This window comes from Pteronotus mesoamericanus, unplaced genomic scaffold, assembly GCF_021234165.1.
Source record: "Pteronotus mesoamericanus isolate MK-2021 breed Mesoamerican mustached bat unplaced genomic scaffold, CSHL_Meso_final scaffold_31, whole genome shotgun sequence".
Taxonomy (NCBI): Eukaryota; Metazoa; Chordata; class Mammalia; order Chiroptera; family Mormoopidae; genus Pteronotus; species Pteronotus mesoamericanus.
In genome coordinates, this window is record NW_026555312.1 from 26,481,885 (window position 1) to 26,504,923 (window position 23,039).

A 23,039-nucleotide genomic window follows, 5' to 3' on the forward strand; every position below is an offset into this window, starting at 1 on the left:
ATTTTTCATAACGGTATTTACGTTGAACAGAGGCTTTTAAGTTTAGACAGTTGTGCACTGAGGATTCTATTAAATCCAAACCTTTAAATATAATTAAATATACTATAGTTAACTTTGAGCCTATTGCCAGTTCTGCAATAGTTAGGATTTAGTTTGTTCTGAATGGCAGGACTATGAGCCCCGGGAATCACCTCCCTGATTTATAAGTATTTTGATGCTTGCATTTTGACAATTTGACTTACAAAACCCAAGTGTCTTCGTCTGTAAAATAGAAGTGAAACTAACCTCAACATTTGGAGAATTAAATGAGAGAAAATGGAAGTGCCAGGTATGTTTCTCTTCTCTGTGTCATTCCCTTATCTGCATGGAAATTTGATGAAAATAGGACAAAAGTAATTATCTTGTTTTCCAAATCATACCCCCTACCCTATAGCTATCAACTTCTTAATAGAACTGCTTTTATTTGAAGGCTGGCACTCCCGTTGTCTGTTTAGTGATGAATATAGACACAGAGTATAAGACTGAATACAATAACCAGTCCTTGCTGGCACAAACCTGGATCAGAGCCTCCTTGGCCTTTGAATTCTGGAGGCAACAAATAGGAGAACTCTAAAAATATTCTTTGTTCTTAGAACATACTGAGAGAGAAAACCCAGGAAGTAGCATGATAGAGCGTTCTAGATAGGGAAAACTGGCAGGTGATACCAAACCCAGATAAGCGCAGAGTTAGTAAGTTTTACAGGTTTGCCGTTGGCTTGTGCTGGGCAGATGTTAGAGAGATGGATGCCCAGTGGGTTAGTCAAATATTGTAATCCACCTCATCAGTAAGATTTATTTCTATTGCTACTTTCCTAAGCAAGAGAAACATAATTGTGCATGGAACTTTTGGAGGTCTACACATTCCTCAGCTGAAAATATCCTGGTTTGGGGATTCCTACTAGAACATATATCTGGGGCTTCCTCTTTTGACATAAAGTATTGTTTTAGTTAACATGTAATAACGAATCTCAGTGAAGCCTTGTGATATTACTAGATACTGGAAATTTAGAGGCAAACACTGGCCTCTAACATGCTGGTAGGGATAGTACTATTTAACTAAGACATCTTGATGTTTTGTTAAAAAATTTGTATTATTTACTTTGAAGGACAGTAGACTGTTTCTCAATTACCTAAACAACAGACTTGGTGACCAAAGAAGGTAAGATGTTTCTCTGAGCATTATTTTATTGACTAGTTATATTCTGAAAATGTCTCAAATCAAAAATCTAGAATCTGTTTTATAATATTTTAGGACAGAATATACTGCATACTGCTGAGTTATTAGTCATTGAATAGAAACCTTAGAAGATTAGATGCAGTGTGCCTATTGATTCATTTGTGTGTTTAAAAATAATCTCTATCAGTATTTTAGCATTATTTATGACTAGAATATTTTTAATATTACATCCTATGGGAAGATTTTTATGAAGAGTGATTTCCTACAGCCTTGAGGTCACTAAGGGAAGATGCATTATAGACAGTAAAGCCCTTGATGGGAAGGTATTTGCTAAACTCACTCCTTTCATCGGTAATTTTGCCAAGGGGCTGGGCCGAGGTCTAGTACCAGTAAACCTGGCTTGTAGACTGCCAGATGGAGACTTGAAATCTAGCCACAGAAAAATCTCCATTTGTAGAGTTGAGATTCCCTTTCATATCTTGTACAAGGAGACTTGATGGCATACCCTACTTATAAATGCTTGTTTGTAGAACATCTGTAGACTATGCTTGGGTTCCATCCATATTTTTACTTTTTAATTGTGAAGTGTTTTACAGGGTCTATTCATTTCCATGTATTGCTGCTTTTGCTGATGGGCATGAGGTATGTTCGTATTTCCTGGGGGTGGTGAGGGTAGTATGTAATGAAACCCAGAGATAGGTTTACTCAGTCAGGCCATGCTACTCTTGGCACTCAGAAAGGCATTTTCTAAAAGAAAGCTTACTTCTGGTTGAGGCCTCAACTCTAAAGCTTATTGTCCCTTTCCCTTGTCGTCTCATATTGTAACTGGGTGCATTACCAGTGAGTTTAAGAGTCCTACTCTAGTCTTACTACTAGATAAATAAATTTTAGGGTTTATTTGTGTGTTCATGTTGGATTTCTGTAGGTTCATTACAGGATCTTAGCCATATTTTACCCTGTTAGTGGGTAACATTATTCATGTCTGGATAAAAGGGAAAAAGGCAATTAATTATTTTGCTCCTTTCCACACAGTTGATTCTTCTTACTTCAACCTCAGCAATTGGTCCACTTTCCTTTTTCTAGATAATTCTACTTTGTACTTTATAGTCTAAAGTTGAGCAGCTTCTTTTTACTCCTTCCTTTGGTTTCTAGAGGAAAAAGGTCCTTCATGTATATGTACCCCAACCTGCAACATCTCAATTTTGGCATAAAATCTTCAAAGATTTATGAACCTTGACTTTGTTGGGGTTTTCCTGGACCATGTCTTCAGAGTGTTCTAATGAACGATTTCTTTGTTTTGGGTTCAGAACCTCTTCTTGGCCTCTGTGGGCTGTGCTTACAACTTATGGCTACTCTACAAATTTCTCTCTAGAACTGATTTTGGTAGCTTGATTCCTGTATCTAAATTCTATTTTTCCTTGTAATTGTCTGAGGAGTCCAGTCTCTGTTTGGTTCTTCTTTCTTAGACTTCTAAATTTCCATCAACTACAATCAGGGCCCATCCACCAGCTTCCAGTAACATACATCGCTGGTTGAAACCTTTATTCAACTCTATAGCTATAAAAAAATAGGAATGTGTGGTATAAGGGTGTCCAAGAAATACTATTTATTGGAAAAACAGGAGGTAGAATAGTAAGTCTAGTGTTTGCTTCACTGTTGTAGAACAAAAACTCTTTATTTCCTAATATATGTCTACAATACACCTGTGAGAAAACAAAGGCCTTGTTAATGGTGCCTATGGAAAGGTACCTATAGGCAGTTGGGAGGCAGAGAGGGAGATGTTTCCTGTTTCTATAAATACCATATTGTTCAACTCTTTCTAATTACTATAAGCGTATATTTATTTTATAATAATTAAAATGAAGGTAACTTAAAATCTTAAATCTTAGCTCTATTCTAATAGATGGTAAGTTAGAGGGCAAACCACCACTTCTATTTGATCACAGTACTTCCTTCACTAGAAGTTTCGATCCATATATAGTGTGGATTGTTACTGCTTAAACATAGAACTGTCGTCTCTGTGATTTTACAAGGAAAAAAAAAGTTTTTGTGTATAGAACCATCTGACATATTTAAATGTCTTATTAAATAGGTAAGGATAGTGGGTTTTTTTTTTCCAGAAATAGTTTAGCTGTATAAAATTGAGACCTTCCCTTTGTTTTGTTGAAATGAATAAGGCAACAAAGACATACCCTATAATATTAGGGTAGTGTTTTAGGAAAAGCAGTTCCATTTTTAATGGAAAAGTTTGCATCTGAACCTCTGCCACAATATTTATGTGTATAATTTATGCTGAAATTTTATCTTACAGATGAGAAAACCAGCAGATGAAAAATTAGAGGAATTTTGGATTGATTTCAACCTAGGAAGTCAGAGTGTAACTTTTTACATAGCTAGTAATGAGGTAATCACATTTGCTTTCTGTTTAAACTTAAGTACTTAGAGATTGCTCATATGCAAGTATGTGTTATATGCTCACGAATTTCACTTATTTTTCTTCCAAGAGTGCTTTGTGGGACTCAGTAATACTTTTGAAGGAAGAAGTGATTAATTTCAGCATAGTAGGTAAGATGATAAACTATCCAATGTTTAGTTCAGAGTATTATTTCTTTTCATAGTTTTGGTATATGTTTAGTTAATTATAGAGCAGGCTCTGTGCCTTGAGGGGGACATATGGTGGAAGGAACAGTGTGCTGAGGACCAGGAGGGAGGGGCACAGGATTGCTGACTCATTCACTTTGTGACTTTGGGGTTCCGTTACTTGCCTGGCTTTCTCTACTTGCCTGATTTTCTCATTGTGAAAATGGTTGAGTTTTTTTAAATATTAAAAATAAAATTACTGTGTGATCTAGCAATTTCACTTCTGGGTATATATCTGGCATAATTGAAAGCAGGACATGAAGAGATCTGAGTATTTATAGAACCATGTTCATTGTAGCATTATTCACAATCCTAAAAAGCAGAAGCAACCTAAGTGCTTATCAGTGGATGAATAGATAAACAAAATGGGGCATATACATACAATGGAATATTATTTCAGCTTTAAAAAGGAAAGAAATTCTGACACATGCGACAACATGCATGAACCTTGGAGACATTATGCTCACTGAAATCAGCCAGTCACAAAAACACAAATACTATATGATTCCACTTATATAAGGTATCCAAAGAACTCAAATGATAGAGACAATAGAATGGTGGTTTCCAGTGTCTGGGTGGGGTGAGGGGGAGTGGAGAGTTTTTGTTTAATGGACATAGTTTCAGATTTATAAAATGAAAATGTCCTGGAAAGCAGTTGTACAGTGATATATACTTAACACTACTGAATTATACACCTAAGAATGCTTAATGTGGCAAACATTTTTTGCACCACAATTTTAAAAAAATGGATGTAGTCCCTCTATTTCCCTTCCTACTGATTTATAGTAATAATGAGTTTATGTGGATATGTGCCACCTCTGTCTAAATATCATCCCTCTGGAACCCCCCTTTAAAGCTCCATCACTCACCCTTCTCAAATTGGTAGGTAGGTTTGACAGGCATGAAATCAGAAGTCATTCTTTTCTGGGTGGGTACATGTAACCTGTTAGTCCATTTCAGCATTTCAGCCATAATCATACTTGAACATCTATCCTGATTCCTAAGATGGGTCTTTAAAAAATAAGGGCATGTTTTGAAAGTAATTTAGTATAGTTAACATTTTAAAAGTAATTGGTTTTACTTAAGATTTAAAACTAAATGTTATATGAAAATATGGATATTATACTTTACTTCTTTCCACAGAGAATTCAGGTCAGCTTGCATATTTATACCAAAATAATAAAAATGGAAAATCAGAACCACAGGCAAGAATAAAAATGCCTGTCATGACGGCTAGTGTAACATAGCCACCATGGAGATTCAGATTTGGTGCTTAGCTTCCTGAAAACAGGATGAAAAGTGAAACCTAATCTGTAACACAATTCTTTCCATCATACTTTCCATCAAGTCCTAGGGAGAAAAAATCCTTTTTAACCTTGAACTCTTAACTGAAGGCTCTCCCATGGACCACTTAGGATGAGGTAATTCTTCCTCAGTTCTGAGTTTCCCTGAAATTTTTTCTGTACATAAGCTAAATTCATTGTTTTGTTAAATAATGCTTTTTGAAAAGATGTAATCATGATCCTTATACAAATACTAAATGAATATGAGTTGCAAATTTTTTTTTAATTCACTAATTAATGAGGAAATAAGTGAGATGTAATAACCAGTTTAAAGGAGAATTCAAAACCACACATATATAAGCAATGCTGAAATTAGTTTACAAATAGATTTAAGACTAGGCAATTGCATTCCACAGACACAATTAATTTGAATTTCTAAGCACAAGAATCATTTTTGTTATTACCAGTTTTCTATAATTCACAGATCTGTAAAATAGCTCAAAGACAATGAAAAGCACAGATGACCCAGGAGGGATTGTAGATAGGCACCTAGGAACTTTTTGGCCCATTTCAAAAAGTTTCACAGTTTTCTAAATTAGTTCTTTTCAGTGCTTGTGAGAATTTGTTTTAATGTGCAGGAATTTTTAGTTTCTCTTGTTGAATATTATTGGAAAAAGAGGGGAACTTTGGAACTGGGATAGATGAAGCAGTAAAATAGAAGGCAGAAGAGGAGGAGAGACTTCCCCAGTGGAACTCTAGGAACTGAAGAGAAGATGAAGAAAAGGAGCCTAAATTTTGAAACTGTACCAGTTGACATCTGCAGAGTCTGGGAGATGGAAAAACTAACAAAGAGGGTAAAAGAAAACTCTCCATTCACAACAGTTCTGATACCAAATATATAGGTTTTCCCTCACATTAAGTATTCTGAGGCTAACTACCTGGAGTTAGTGCAGGCCCCACAGGTTGAGAGCTCAGTCCCACAAGACTGCCCTGCTAATCATAAGTCCCAGGGAGCTACCTGTACTTCTGACCAACTACCTACAAATTGGGGTTCCCATAGCCTCCTCCTCAGGTTTGATAATTTGCTACAATGGCTCACAGAACTCAGGGAAACACTTATTTAAGTTGCCAGTTTATTATAAAGGATATATTAAAGGGTACAGGTGAACAGCTAGGTAAAAGAGGTAGATAGAGCAAGGTCAAGAAGGGCTCCAAATTCAGGAGTTTCTCTCCCTGTAAAATTGGGATGCTCCATCCTCCTGACCCAAGGATGTATTCAACCTGAAAGCTCTACAAACCCCTACCTTAGGAATTTTTATGGAGCCTTTATCACATAGGCATGATAGATTATTAACTCGATCTCTGGCCCCTTTCCCCTCCTTGGAGGTTGAGGATGGGTCTGAAAGTTCCAACCCAATAATCGTGCCCATCCTGATGCCATCTAGTCACCTCATTAGCATACAAATGACATCACTCCGAGATGCTAAGGGTCTTCGCTCTTACGTCAGGAACAGGGGTCAAAGACCAAGTATTAGAAGGAAAGGTGCTTCTAGCACTCCTAGCACTCAGGAAATTATAAAGGTTTTAGGAGGTCTGTGTCAGGAACCTAGGCAGAAGCCAAATATATAGTTCTAATTGTGTCACAGATGAGAAGAGTTAGCAGTTACATAGTCACAGAATTGGAAAGACTGGATATATTAGTTGGGAGTACCTCCTATTTGTAGTGCAGAGAAGGGGCTTATAAATAGCTCACTGGACATGTAAGTTAAGTGCATGCAGAAATATAAATTAAAAATAACTTAGATTGTCATTACCTGGTACTATAAGTGTAGAAAAGATGCTACTGAGCACTCATTTATGATAAAACTCTCAGCAAAGCTGGAATAGAGGGATCATACTGTTACTGAAACTAGCCAGTGGAGGGCCTATCACTTGCTGCCAAACAGGCAAAACTCTGGAGACAGAGTTCGGTGGAAAGGAAAAGGAATCTGTTTTTTTTTTTTTTAAATTAATTTATTTACTTTTTAAATACATTTGTCTCTGCCTTCCCCCCACCTCTTTCCCTTGCCCCCTCCCACCTTCCCTCCCTCAGCTCTTCCCCTTTGGTTTTGTCCATGAGTCCTTGCTATATGTTCCTTGAGTTTCCCCTTCCCTTCCCTTTCCCTGCCCCCCCCCCTTCCCTCTTGTCTCTGTTGATTTCTTTTCCTTTCAGTGTTGCTGGTCATATTTTCCTTGCTTCTTTGCATTGTTGGTTAGGTTCCGGTTATAGGTGAGATCATATGGTATTTGTCTTTCGCCCCCTGGCTTATTTCGCTTAGCATGATGCTCTCCAGTTCCATCCATGCTGTCGCAAAGTTTAGTACTTCTTTTTTCTTTCTGCTGCGTAGTATTCCATTGTGTATATGTACCATAATTTTTTGATCCAGTCATCTACTGATGGGCATTTAGGTTGCTTCCAACACTTGGCTATTGTAAATTGTGCTGCTATGAACATTGGGGTGCATAGATTCTTTTGTATTGGCGTTTTGGTGTTCTCAGGGTATAGTCCCAGCAGGGGAATCGCTGGATCAAAAGGCAGTTCCATTTTCAGCTTTCTGAGGAAATTCCACACTGCTTTCCATAGTGGCTGCACCAGTCTGCATTCCCACCAACAGTGGACTGGAGTTCCCTTTTCTCCACAGCCTCGCCAGCACCTGTTGTTTGTGGATCTGTTTATGATGGCCATTCTGACCGGTGTGGGGTGGTACCTCATGGTGGTTTTGATCTGCATTTCTCTGATGGCTAGTGATGCAGAGCATCCTTTCAAATGCCTCTGGGCCCTCTGTATCTCCTCCTTAGAAAAGCATCTGCCCAGGTCCTTTGCCCATTTTTTGATTGGATCATTTGTCTTCTTGGAGTAAAGTCCAGTGAGTTCTTTGTACATCTTGGAGATCAAACCTCTATCTGATGTATCATTAGCAAATATATTTTCCCAAATGGTTGGCTCCCTTTTCATTTTGCTGATGTTTTCTTTAGCCGTGCAGAAGCTTCTTATTTTGATGAGGTCCCACTTGTTTATTCTTTCCTTTATGTCCCTTGCTTTAGGAGACATATCAGTGAAAAAATTGCTGCGTGGGATATCTGAGAGTTTCCTGCCAATGTTCTCCTCTAGGACTTTGATGGTGTTGCGACTTATATTTAAGTCTTTTATCCATCTTGAGTTTATTTTTGTGTATGGTGTCAGCTGATGATCCAATTTCAATTTTTTGCATGTAGCCGTCCAGCTCTCCCAACACCATTTGTTGAAGAGGCTGTTATTGCTCCATTTTATGCTTCTGCCCCCTTTGTCGAATATTAGATGTCCATAGAGACCTGGGCTTATTTCTTGGCCTTCTATTCTGTTCCACTGGTCTATGGGTCTGTTCTTGTGCCAGTACCAGATTGTTTTGAGTATAGTGGCTTTGTAGTAGAGTTTGATGTCCGGTATTGTGATCCCTCCTACTTTGTGTTTCTTTCTCAAAATTGCTGCGGCTATTCGAGGTCGTTTATGGTTCCATATAAATTTTTGAAATGTCTGTTCTATTTCTGTGAAATACGTCATTGGTATCTTAATAGGGATTGCGTTGAATCTATAAATTGCTTTTGGTAGTATGGACATTTTAAGGATATTAATTCTTCCAATCCATGTGCATGGTATATGCTTCCATTTATTTGTGTCTTCCTTAATTTCTTTTTTCAATGTTGTATAGTTTTCTGCATACAGGTCTTTTGTGTCTTTGGTTAAATTTATCCCTAGGTACTTTATCTTTTTTCGTGCTATATCGAATGGTATATTTTTCCTGATTTCTTCTTCTTCTATTGCATTGCTGGTGTACAAAAACGCCTTTGATTTCTGAATGTTGACTTTGAATCCTGCTGTTTTGCCAAATTCACTTATTAGGTTGACGAGTTTTTTGGTAGAGTCTACAGGGTTCTCTATGTACACTATCATGTCATCTGCAAACAATGATAGCTTTACTTCCTCCTTTCCTATTTGGATGCTTTTTATCTCTTTCTCTTGTCTGACCGCTGTGGCTAGGACTTCCAATACGATGTTGAAAAGAAGCGGTGAGAGCGGACATCCTTGTCGTGTTCCCAATCTTAGTGGGAAAGCTTTCAGTTTTTGCCCGTTGAGTATGATATTGGCTGTAGGTTTTTCATATATGGCCTTTATTATGTTGAGGAATGCCCCATTTATTCCCATTTTGCTGAGTGTTTTGATCATAAATGGATGCTGTACCTTGTCAAATGCTTTTTCTGCATCTATCGAGATGATCATGTGGTTTTTGTCTTCTCTTTGATTTATGTGGTGTATCACGTTTACTGATTTGCGTATATTGAACCATCCCTGCATCCCTGGGATGAACCCCACTTGATCTTGATGGATAATCTTTTGAATGTATTGCTGGATGCGGTTTGCCAATATTTTGTTGAGGATTTTAGCATCTATGTTCATCAGCGAAATTGGCCTGTAGTTTTCTTTCTTTGTAGGGTCTTTATCTGGTTTTGGGATCAGGGTGATGCTGGCCTCATAGAAGGAGTCTGGGAGTCTTCCCTCCTCTTGGATTTTTTGGAATAGTCTGAGAAGGACAGGGGTTAGCTCTTCCTTAAATGTTTTGTAAAATTCTCCTGGGAAACCGTCCGGCCCTGGGCTTTTGTGTGCTGGGAGTTTCTTGATTACTGCTTCAATTTCCCCAACTGTTATCGGTCTGTTCAAGCTTTCTGTTTCTTCCTCCTTCAGTGTTGGAAGATTATACTTTTCTAAAAATTTGTCCATTTCATCAAGATTTTCAAATTTCTTGGCATATAATTGTTCATAATAGTTTCTGATAATCATTTGTATTTCTGTGGTATCAGTTGTTATTTCTCCTCTTTCATTTCTGATATTATTAATTTGGGTCCTCTCCCTTTTTTTCTTGATGAGTCTGCTTAAAGGCTTGTCAACTTTTTGAATCTTTTCAAAGAACCAGCTTCTGGATTGGTTGATCCTCTGAATTGTCCTTTTTGTCTCTATGTCATTCAGTTCTGCTCTAATCTTGACTATTTCCTTCCTTCTACTTGCTCTGGGATTTATTTGTTGTTGTTTCTCCAGTTCTTCAAGTTGTAGTGTTAGGTCTGTTATTTGAAATGTTTCTATCTTTTTAAGGTAAGCCTGTATTGCTATGAACTTCCCTCTCAGGACCGCCTTTGCTGTGTCCCATAGGTTTTGGACAGTTGTCTGTTCATTTTCATTTGTTTCCAGAAATTTTTTGATTTCTTCTCTTATCTCATTATTGACCCATTCATTGTTTAATAGTGTACTGTTCAGTCTCCATGAGTTTCCAAGTTTTTGAAGTTTCTCTTTGAGTTTGATTTCGAGTTTCAAGGCCTTGTGGTCTGAGAAAAAGTTTGGTATTATTTCAATTTTCCTGAATTTACTGAGGCTTGCTTTGTGTCCTATCATGTGGTCTATCTTTGAAAAACTGCCATGAGCATTTGAAAAGAATGTGTATTTTTCTTCTTTGGGATGTAAGATTCTATATATGTCAGTTAAGTCTCTTTGATTCAGCGTTTCATTCAGCGCCACAATATGTTTATTAATGTTTTGTTTGGAAGATCTGTCCATTTTTGACAGTGGGGTGTTGAAATCCCCTACTATCAGTGTGTTGCTATCTATATCTTTTTTGAAGTCATCCAACAATTTCCTTATAAACTTGGGGGCTCCTATATTGGGAGCATATAAGTTTACAATGTTGATGTCTTCTTGATAGATTCTTCCTTTAAGTATGATAAAGTGCCCCTCTGGGTCTCTCTTTATGGCCTTTGCTTTGAAATCTACTTTGTCTGATACAAGTATGGCAACGCCAGCCTTTTTCTCATGTCCATTTGCTTGGAATATTGTTTTCCATCCCTTTACTTTCAATCTGTGTAGGTCTTTTGCTCTGAGGTGGGTCTCTTGTAGGCAGCATATGTGCGGGTCATGTTTTCTTATCCATTCAGCTACCCTGTGTTTTTTGATTGGGGCATTTAGTCCATTCACATTGAGAGATATTACTGATAGAAACTTACTCATCTTTTCTCTTTGTACTTGTGTTCCTCTCTGTCTCATTCTTTTCCTTCATCTGCTTAAACCAGTCCCCTTAGCATATCTTGGAGTGCTGGTTTGGTAGAGATGTATTCTTTTAGCTTTCTTTTGTCTGGGAAACTCCGTATTTCTCCTTCTATTTTAATGGAGAGCCTAGCTGGGTAGAGCAGCCTTGGCTGTAGGCCCTTGCTTTTCATGGCTTGGAATATTTGTTGCCATTCCCTTCTGGCTTGGAGTGTTTCTGTTGAGAAGTCAGCTCCTAGGCGTATCGGGGCCCCCCTTGTATGTTACTTTCTCCTTCTCCCTTGCTGCCTTGAGGATTCTCTCTTTGTCTTTGACATTTGCCATTTTAATGATGATGTGTCTTGGAGTGGACCTCCTTGGGTCCTTCTTGAGTGGGGTCCTCTGTGCCTCCTGGATCCATGAGAGCCTTTCTCTCCTCAAATTAGGGAAATTTTCCATCATTACTTTTTCGAGCAGGTTCTCTATTCCTTGCTCCTCTTCTTCTCCTTCTGGTATCCCTATTATACGGATATTATTGCGTTTCAGGTTGTCCTGCATTTCCCTAAATGCTTCTTCATTCTTTTTGAGTCCTTTTTCCATTTCTTGTTCTTTCTGGGAGCTTTTTTCTACCTTGTCCTCCATCTCACTGATTCGATCCTCAGCTTCATCCAGCCTGCTTTGGATTCCTTCTACTGTGTTCTTCAATTCAGAAATGGTATTCTTCATATCCTCTTGTGTCTTCTTGATAGTTTCTATGTCCTTTTCCAGGCTGATATAGTTTGCTGTAAGATCCTGATAGTTTCTCTGCAGTTTCTCATAGTTCTCTTTGAGCTGGCTGAGCTCATTGAGCTTCCTTAGAACCATTGTTTTAAATTCCATATCTGATAGTTCCCTTGCCTCTATTTCATTGAGCTCTCTCTGTGGGGAGTCCCCTGGAAAAGGAATCTTTTATTGAATTACCATACCATTTTAAATAAAGGCAGGCTTGTGATCCAAAGCCCATTCATCCTAAAGTATCCAAATAAAACTACGCTGTCACTCTTTGCCAGGCCAGACCAGTTGTAGGCTGCACCCAGAATCCCTTCCCCCATTCAAAAGTACTGTCCTTGGGAAAATGCAGGTGGCTATAGCATGCTTCTTGTCATGGTCTGTCCCAGGCATCTGTTGGAGTCTGTGTGTATTGGCCAAAGTCCCACTTGTGATGTGCTGCTCCTCCCTTTGCTTCTGCCCACCAGTCCAGCACTTGCTTCCTGTCTCTTCAGTATCTGCTTGCTGATGCAGCTGTACTCCTGGTTAGGCAGGCCTGTGCAGCTCTCCATGCAGTCGCCAGTGCCACTACAGCTTCCCAGGGTGGGGGGCGGTATGAGGCTTGCTGCCCCACCATATGGCCTCCAGGGCCCACTGGCCCCAGCCTCCTCCCCTTCTGCCCTACCTGCCCCATGTCTGCTATGCTTCTGGCCAGGCAGGCCACCGAGCACTTCGGGAGGGGTGCCAGGAATGCTTCTGGATCATGCAGTCTCCAAGGCTCACTGGCCCAGGAACTCAAGCTCCTGGTGGCCAACCAGGACAGCAAGTGGAGGGGAAAGCAAAGAGCCCCATGTTTTCACACTTTCTGCTCTTTTAAAGATGACCACCAGAATACCCTGTGTGGTGGAAGTAGATAGGAGGGTATGTACCTCTGTCCAATAACCTCCCTAGCCTGACACATGCACCCTACACACTTCTTTCTCCTGAGCCATGCTGTGCTTCTCCAGTTGACAGGACAATGCATGCTCCTTGGCATAGTCTCACTGTAGCTGCTGCTCATGCACAGTCCTTGGCGCTTCTCATGCCCTCCCCCACTTCCAGGGAGGGGTCCCCCTGTTATAATACCTCAACATAGTAAAGGCCATATATGGAAAACCTATAGCCAGCATCATACTCAATGAGCAAAAACTAGAAGCATTTCCTTTAAGATCAGGAACAAAAGAGGGGTGTCTACTTTCACCTCTTTTATTTAACATGGTACTGGAAATCCTAGCCACAGTGATCAGTCAAGAAAAATGAAAGGCACTCAAACTGTTACTGTTAATTTAAGATATATAAAATATTGTTATTTATTATAAGTTAACATTTTAGAAGAACTTCCATAGGTTTTCTGGCTATAGTACCCCTAGCATTGTTTTTCATAGTAAGTTCCTGAACTCCAAATCTTGCTACTATGATGGTTTTCAGGAACTAGCTTGCCAAAGTTAATATTCTATACTTCATTAACATATCACATTCCTGTGAGACTTTATAATTTAAAATGTGTCTTACAGTGTCTGAAGGAGGTTGGTATTACTTTCTATTTTTATAGACAAGGAAACTGAAGATTGTCTATCAAACTCTCCAAGCAACACCTTAGTTTTGTATGCAACTTCTTGCTTAGAAGTTGGCAATGTTTTAGTAATATGTTGAATGTTTGGTGTGGCCTTCAGGTAATTTCTTCTGACCCTCATATGTTTGCATTGAGCTCTACAGCCCAACTAGCTGTTTATTTTTAGGTGTTTTTTGAATTACTTTTGTTGCAATGTTTCAAAGACTTTTCCTGTACTGACTAGATATCCAGTAAGATCAGTATTTTGGGGGATTACTGAGCTTTTCTCCAGGCTAACATTGTCCTAAAGAAACATAATGTGAGCCACATCTTTAATGTTAAATTTCCACATAGCCACTTTAAGAAGTTATTTTAAGTGGATAATTTTAATAATACACATTTAACCCAATATATCAAAATATAAACATTTTAACATGTAATTAATATGAAAAATTGATGAGATATTTTACTTTCTCCTTTTTATACTATGTCATCACAGGTTGATATGTAATTTATACTTATGGCACACTTCAATTTGTGCTGGCCATGTTACAAGTACTCAGTAGCCAGTGATCTAAACTTAGGTGTGCTTCACTCTGTTTTCCTCTTTCCATTCTCATCAGTCTGTGACTCTAGCTTTGCCTACTCTTTCATAGACTTGACCCTTTTCTCTCCTGCTGTTTTCAACTCAGTATGTACTTACTGTGGCTTATCCTTAGACTCACTTTGAATTTTGGTCAAAACAGCAATTTTCAACATTTTTCATCTCATGGCACACATAAACTAATTACTAAAATTCTGTGGCACACCAAAAATATTATATATTTTGCTGATCTGACAAAAATAGATAAAATTTTGATACCTACAATATTTGCTCTGAAGTGACTTTATAAAAAAAGCAGGTACCTATACTTGTATATAAGGATTTCTGGTATGAAGAATTAACCAATCAGATGCAACCTTATTATGTGGCGTGACCAATAAGATAAAACTCTATTAAGACCTGTATATTTATAGTTCAAGATGGCATTCACTCTGGATGGCTATTATTGTGTTGGCTATTGTCATTTTTAAAAACGTAACCTTTATTGTATTTTTTTCCCATTACCATTTAGTTCCCTTATGGCTATTGCCTTTTTTTTTTCCCGACTGTCTGAGGAAAAAGAGGTCAGTGCCCCTGACCAAATAGTCAGGTATTACAAGTTTTAAAAATTCTTGAGCACACTGGTTGAAAATCACTAGTCCAAGCTATTTTCTATTTTAAACCAATTACTATTTATCAGTAAAGGGCTGGTGTCCTGGAATGGAACCCTCAAGGGGACTGTTACCTGAGAAACAGGCCTATCTCTGATGTTTCCATTTCCTCTATTTAAGTGGAAGCCATTGAAAGGAAGAGAGATGGAAAATTGTTCCATTTTAAACATTGTGACCATTGACATTTAATTTGAATTTTAGAAACAAGTGGGATCTGAGAGAGAGGAAGAAAGAGAATGAATGTCGTACTTAATACATTGGGACATAAACTACCTGTTGTATGTGATAGCTTTATATTTACAAAATACTCTTTGAAAATGGATTGAGTTTTAGAAGACAAAGCTATCTCCACTGCTGTGTGGCTAAGATCAGTTACTTTCTATTTCTTCCAAACTGACCACTTAATCATACTGAGTGTGTCTATAAACACACATGTGAATCTAACAAAACTAACTTCAAAGTAACTTTGAAAATATGATTTCTTTTCAAATAATAATTGCAGAAAAATTTGGACAGTTGACAAATATCACAGTGCACTTATTTAAAATTATAAAAATTTAAAATAAGGCTTTCAGTGTGTTGATGTGCATTGGTATATTTTATTTTTTTCTAGAAACTGAAAAGAAGATGTTCATTATTTACTTGAAGCCTATTACTATCAGAAACCAAGAAGTGAGGAAAATAGAAATCCATTTTGATTTGCAATTCAACATATCACAAGCTTCCATTAAAGCTTTAGGAGAAGACAAACAGGTGGCAGGTTTAATTCTTTTTAATTATTTGACTGTGTTAGTATATTTTCATGTCAAATTTCCATGTTGGGTTTTTTTAAATTGAAATATAATGTTATACACTCAAGTATCATATAACAATGTTTCAGTCAGTCATAGACTTCATAGATGAGGGTGGTTCCATAATATTATAATGGAGCTAAAAAATTTCTATCTCTTAATGACATTGTAGCCCTCATAACATCATCATCATAGTGCAATGCATTCATTACACATGTGTTTGTGGTGATCCTGGTGTAAAACCTACTGCACAGCCAGCTGCATAAAAGTACAGCGCATGTAATTATATAGTACATAATACTTGATAATGACAATAAGCAACAATATTATTGATTTATGTATTTACTACACTATATTTTTATTGTTTCTTTATAACATGCTTTCTCCTTACTGAAAAAAACTTTTCCATAGAACAGTGCTGTGTTACTCTGGCAGCAGCCTCATACATCTGGTGTTTACTGTGTCTTTTGATTGCATCATTTTAGGTTGTGTTTGTTTTGATCTAACATTATTTTTTAGTTACATGCTGTACAGGATTGTAGCCTAAGATCAGCAGACTCTACCATATAGCACAAGTGTGTAGTAGGCTATGCCATCTAGGTTTGTGTAAGTGTACTTGATGTTTGCACAATGAAGGCATCACCTGATGATGTATTTCTCAGAACATACTAAGTGGTACATGACTGTATTAGTTTCAGGTGTACAACATAATGATTCAATATTTGTGTATATAGCAAAATGATCACCATTATAAGTCTAGTGAGCCGTTGCCATAATTAAAGATTTTTTCTAGTGATGAGAACTTTTAATTTACTTCTTAGCAATTTTAAAATATGTAGTTTCTAATTCTCCCTTTAAGTCTGTTAATAGTTGCTTTATATAGGTAGGTATTCCTATGTCAGGTGCATGATACATGTAAATATTATATTGTGCTTATAGGATTGGCCCCTTTATCATGAACAACTTTTTTAGTTTCTTATTGCAGTCTTTGTTTTAAAGTCTATTTTGTCTGATATAAGTATAGCTACTCCGGCTTTCTTTTGCTTTCCATTTGCATGGAATATCTTTTCCATCCTTTCACTTTCAGTATGTGTGTCCTTACATCTGAAGTGAGTCTCTTGTAGGCAGCACATAGATGGGTCTTTCTAAAAAAAAAAAAAAAATCTATTCGGCCACTATGTCTTTTAATTGGATAATTGGATTTGTTTACATTTAAAGTTATTGATAGGTACATGCTGATTGCCATTTTGTTGATCGTTTTGTGGCTGTTTTGTATGTCCTCTGTTCCTTTCTTCTCTTGCTCTGTTCCTGGGTGTTTTGATGATTTTCCGTAGTGGTGTGCTTAGATTCCTTTTTTAAAAATCTTTTTTTGTGTGTCTACTATAGTTTTTTTTACTTTGTTACAATGAGACTTATATAAAGCAACTTATGACAGCCTATTTTTAAGTTGATAACAATTGAAGTTTCATTTTATTCAGATGCTCTACATTTTTGCTTTTCCTCCCACATTTTATTTTTTCGATGTTAAAATTTACATCTTTTTATCTTGTGTATCCCTTGAAAAAGTACGGTAGTTATAGTTATTTTTACTTTTATCTTTTAAGTTTCATATTAGGTTTATAAATAATTATAACATTAGATTATTTACAGGTTACTCTGATTTTTACTATATATTTACCTTTATCAGTGAAATTTATAGTTTTATATATTTTCTTGTCACTAACTAACACCCCGTCAGTTAAGCTTAGAGAGGCTATTTAACATTTCTTGTAAAGATGGTTTAGTAATGATGAACCCTTTTAGCTTTTGCGTTTCTAGAACACTTTATTTCCAATTTTGAATGACAGCATTGTCAGGTAGAATACTCATTGTCAGGTCATTGTCAGACAAGAGACCGAGTACTCTTGGTCAGAAGTGTTTTTTCTTTCAGCACTTTTAATATATTGTGCCATACACCCTTGGCCTGCAAATTTGCAGTTGAGAAAACTGATAGTCTTAGATGGGTTCCCTTGCATGTAACAAGTTGTTTTTAAGATTCTTTTTTTGTCTTTAACTTTTGACACTTTAAACATAATGTGTCATGATGTGGGTCTCTGTGGGGTTCTTTCCTTCTTTTTTTAAATCTCTTTGGGTTTCCTGGATCTGGGTGTCTATTTCCTATTCCATGTTAGGGAAGTTTTCAGTCATTATTTCTTCAAATAAACTTTTTGTCCTCTTCTCTCTTTCTTTTCCTTCTGGGATCCCTATAATGTGAATGTCTACTTGATGTTGTCTTATAAATCCCTTATACTATCCTCACCTTTTTCCTTCTTTTTTCTTTTTGCTGTTATGATTGGGTGAGTTCTACTGTCTTCAAGTTCAGTGATCTTTCCTTTTGTTTATCCTGTTGTTGAGCCTCTGTAGTGTATTTTTCAGTTTAGTTACTGTATTCTTAAGGTCTGTGACTTCTCTTTGGTGCTTTTTTTTTTTTTAAGTTCTCACAGTGTTCATCCACTATTCTCCTAAGTTTGATGAGCATTTTTATGACGATTATTTTGAACTGTTTATCAGGTAAATCACTTATCTCCTTTTCATTTAGATCTTATTCTGAGGTTTATTTTGTTTTCATTTGGAACATATTCCTTTTTTCCTTCATTTTCCTTTACTCTCTGGGTTGGTTTCTATGCACTAGATAAAATAGCCCTCTCTCCCAGTCTGAAGGAGTGGCTTCATAAGGAGATGAACCTTGTTTCTCAACCCTGCCCTAACACTTTCTTGTCTCTCAATCCTATGAAAGTCCAAGCAGCCTCTTTCACTTTTAGTGGCTCCTAGTATTTGAGGTTGTACCGAAAGCTGTCCGTGTCCCAAAGGGAAAGATCTCAGTCAACACCCAGATTCAGGCTGATTGGAAAACAGACCATCAGCCAGCCGCTTTTAAAGCACACAGATATTTACAGGCCTGTGGGACTGTGAGTGTGAGTGCAAGTCCCACTCTCCACTAGAATGAGGTGATGTAGAGATGTCCCCTGGGTGACAGCCACAAAAATTGGGGTGCAAAGTGACAGTATAAGCTCCTTTCTGGCAGACATTTGTGAGCTGTAGTGAGGCAAAGAGAGAGAGAGAGTGCAAAGGTGGCACCCGCAGGCTTCTGTTTTGGAGAGTACTTCAGTAGTCTCTATGCATGTGCCCAACCAGAAATCTTCCCCTCTCAACAGAGCTTCAGGAAAGCAAACAGGTCTTTTTCAAAGAAACACTGGGGTGTGTTTTAGTCCACTGTGTGTGCTGTGCCCTAGGGGTGGTAGCCAGCCAAGAACTGTCCAACTGTTAGAGTCCTATGGGACACAGGCATGCAAGCTCTCCTGACCATCAGAACCAGGCAATCCAGGGGCATACTCTGGGTTGCAACTACCAAAACTGGGGCACCAGACATAGAAATGGGTACCCAATGTGTGTACAAGCTGCCCTCTGGGAGATCCTGGTGCTCTCGTGCATGGCAGAGGGAGAGTATGAAGATAACACCTGCCTTCCAATGCCTCTGGAGAGGTTTGCAGTCAGCCCTAAGGTGTATGTTTAATTAGAAACCTGTCTCTCAGGCAGCAACTATGAAGTTAAGTGAATGGGCCTCTTTCTCACAAAGACTGGGCATCTCAGTCTTTTGTGTCTCTGCTGTGTCCTGAGGGTGGTAGTTGGTTAAGCACACTCTTCATTGGTTGTAGTCCTGAGTTTGATACCTGCTGGTCACAAGAGCCAGGCAATTTAGAGGTGTCCCCTGGGTGGCAGCTGCAAAAATCAGGGCACTAGAGGAGGGTACAAGCTCCTTTCCAGAGACATTGGCAAACTAGAGCAAGACAAAGTAGAGTGTAAAGATGGTGCTTTCTGGCTTCTGCCCCTAGATGCCTGCCCCTCAGACTGATGTTTTAAGATAAGCAAATAAGCTTCTTTCACTGAAAGTTAAAATAAGCAAAGAAGCTTCTTTTCAATGGGTTGCCTCCATGCTGGACCCTGGGGAAGGTGAGCCCACATAAACAAGCCCTTTAAGAACTATTTCTCAGTTTGTTATTTCCTTATAGGTCTCATGGACTCAAGCCCCACTGGCTTTTAAAGCTATATAGTTGTGGGGCTTGTATCTCAGGTGAAAATCTTAAAAGTTGGGGTACCAGATGTGGGGATTCACACCCTTCACTATTCAATGAGAAATGTGCAGTTTTGAATTCCTTCCTGATTGTAGATTACCATGCTTGTGGTAGGGTTTATGGTGAAATAGTGTATGAACATCTCCTGCCTTCTTCTCTGTAGTTTTTTTTCTTGTTCACCTAATCTGTAGGAATCATTAAACTACATTGGGTGTTTGGGGGTTTTTTTTCCCAGAGGAAATTAAACTATATGTAGCTGAAGATCAGTGTGCCTGTGGGAGGGGGTGAGTTTAGGATCTTCCTATGTTGCCATCTTGAACTAGAACTCCTTGTTAGGTGGTGATGTGAACATTTTTTTTTTTTTTTTTTTTTTTTGCAGAAGGATTGCTCTCTTGCATATCATGTAATAACAGTCAAGAGTTCTCAGTTTTAATCCTAATTCTTCCTTTTCATGTATCATTGTCTTAACTATGTAGGACACAAAGCCTCTTTGTGCCTCAAAATGCTTTATTTATTTTGAGCAGTTGAGACATTTTCTAGGACATTATCGCCTCCTTACCATATTATCCCAGAAGTCCTGATAGGATACCTCCTGTGGACTTCTTGGCTCTTCTTTATCTTTCAGCTCCTTGAGGATGAGGGGAATCACCAGGAATAGGGTTTCTCTGGGAGTTTTCCATAGCTCTATCTATTGTTTTTTTTTCTTGTGGAAATGATCTGAGCCTTTTATAGATTGCTATGGTCTCTGTCTCACTAAGTATAATGTTTCCTATTTATATACAAGAGCAAGGAACCTTTCTCTATCATAGACAGTAGGCACAGCAAAGAAATTTGTGATAAGAAAATAAAACTCTATGGTATGGCCTAGGGGACGAATTAAAATATCAGAGACCTGAGGAAGCATACTTTAGGCTGGCATCCTTTTGGCTTTAGTTGTATAAAAAAATCATTTTATGCATACTAAAGTGCTCTGTAAATATAGTTTCCAAAGACTTACCCATGAGAAGACCATTTCATGGATGAAGATGAGAAATAGAAATAGAATCAATCAATTAATGAAAATACCTCTTCCATCACACTTCATTAGTTGGACTGACGCTAGGTTTGCTTTCATTCATGAAAAACATCTGAAGTACATGTATTTCCACATTTCACAAAGTGAATAATATATTTTGGGAGAAAATTGGGCTTTGTACACTATCAAACCACAGTTCCTCAAGCAGGAGCCCCTGGGAGGAAGGAGTGGGGATGGCAAGAACCTACAGTTGGGAACTCACCACAGACTCATCCTGAGAGTTTCATTCCCTGAGTAAAGCAGGGATAGAAGTTACAGGGGTCAGACCTGGGACAGAGGAAGCAAATGTTTTGAAGACTCCAGGATGGGAGTGGCTGAGAGCAGGGAAGTGGTCAGCCAGACCTGTTCTGGAAGAAGAGGGTAGGCAGAGAAGCTGGAAACAGTGAAATGATCCATCAAAAAGAGGACAAAATTAAAGCTCAGATACAGCACATTGATATCAGAGAAAGCACATTGTATCTGAGCTTTAAATTTTCCTTAAAATTAAAAAAAAAAAGGTTACTGATTTTAAAAGTCATTTGGCTTTTGGCTTACATTTCAGATGTTGCCTCACCAGAGAAAAATCTCCTCAGAACTTGCTGATAAGTTTGAGAAAGAAGACACTGAGATTCCTATCAACCACAAAAGAGAGACAGGTATATTTGGAGATAACAAATTTTCTTACTCTGAATTCCCTGTGGAGATAATGATAGAACTTTACTTGGAAGAGGTCACTGAAAACCTATGGTCATGTAAGAATGATAAATGTATTTTTGTACCTTTAGACAAAGAAAACCTGCTAATAACCTTAAGTCATTATCCCCACCTAATACAGTCTTTTCTCTGGGTCAATTGGAAATGACAAAGTAGAAAAAAATGACATGGGTGTCAGGGGTAGGGGCCTGTCTACCTACAAGGCTGGCCCTGCACAGATCATGTACCCCTTATGAATTACAGCCCAAAGCTGTTTTCTGCAGTCCCTCTAGATTTCCAATTTGAGATTGGGGACCTCACCTGATTTACCAGCTTTTACCAAAAGATAGAGATGTCTCTGCACTGAGGGTCCCATGGAGAGCAATTGGAGAGTGTGCTCACTGTTGTACATGGATATTATCACCTTTACATGCTCTTTTCTTAATGTGATAGACCAGGCAGAAGAATCCCCTCAGCTGGCAGAGTTAACGCATGCTGAAGTTGACCGCTGTCTAACAACTCTCCCGTTAAACGACCAGCCTGAGCTTGCTGTGAGTATGGGGAGCTGAAAGATTCTGAACTGTGTCCACCAGGTGGAAGCTGCCTCTCCTGGCTTGTAGTCCATTTTCTCCTGGCCAACCATCTTCTTTTTTTGACAGTCCCCTCCTTCAGATTATTTTTACCTGCCATGTTTATGTGTTCTCTCTTTTCTCCCAATTTGGCTTTCCCATGGAATGAGTGACTTGGCTTGCTCTGCCTCATTCTCTTATTTGGGATCTGGCAACAGAGATGTAAGGAAAGGAGCCTGATCTTTGGAGATAGGACTGGTTTTTACTTACTGCCTGTGGGAACTTGGGCAAATTACTTAACATCACTGAGCCTGAAGAGTCTCATCTATAAAGCGGAAGTAATAGCCGGTTCTCAGTGTGGATCTCTGATTAAAAACAGAATGTGGGTATAGCCCCTAACACACTGCTTAGCCTATGTGGGTGTTCTACCCCTTTCTCCTTTACCTATATTGGATTACCTAGACTCACCATATTGAAGCGTGATGAAAGTTTAATGATTAAAAAAAGAAAACATACCAAATGTTATTCCCCCAGATAGCTGGTCTACTTGGGAAGTTCTGTGCTTATTCCAATAATTCTGACACTATTAAAGACATTTTTGTTAAGTTTTCCTTTGATGTTTCCCTTAGTAACTTTGTAACCCCCTGATTGTCTTTGATAGCAGCAAATTTTCTCCTGAGGGTGAATGTCAATTTATTGGAACAGCTAACAGTCATTTGGAGCCAACTGTAAATAAACAAAGAGCCTGGTATCTTAGTATTTAATGCAAATAGTTTTCTTTGGAGGTATAAAGTGGCTCCAAATGAATGATAAAAGAGGCCTTCAAGGGCAGCATAATTAAATATATATTTTTTTCTGCAGCACACAAAGGGAGCTGATAGTTCGCCAGAAAAATTGAAACTGGGTGATACACAACAAGGTCAGATTTTAAAATCTATCATAAATAAGGCTTGGATGGTATATCTATATTTAAATATTTACTTGAGGAACTTAACACTTTTGTT

General features: G+C 38.1%; 1 protein-coding gene across 1 annotated transcript in view; it reads left to right on the top strand.

The window, feature by feature from the left end:
* SYCP2L (synaptonemal complex protein 2 like) overlaps positions 1-23,039 on the top strand; it is a 74,585-nt gene that overhangs the window by 16,138 nt on the left and 35,408 nt on the right. Inside the window, exons 15-22 of the mRNA XM_054592001.1 lie at positions 1,146-1,198; positions 1,813-1,858; positions 3,528-3,620; positions 3,721-3,781; positions 15,430-15,569; positions 21,336-21,429; positions 21,920-22,017; positions 22,897-22,954. Coding sequence (XP_054447976.1) covers positions 1,146-1,198; positions 1,813-1,858; positions 3,528-3,620; positions 3,721-3,781; positions 15,430-15,569; positions 21,336-21,429; positions 21,920-22,017; positions 22,897-22,954 — 643 coding nt within the window. The remainder of the gene's footprint in view (positions 1-1,145; positions 1,199-1,812; positions 1,859-3,527; positions 3,621-3,720; positions 3,782-15,429; positions 15,570-21,335; positions 21,430-21,919; positions 22,018-22,896; positions 22,955-23,039) is intronic.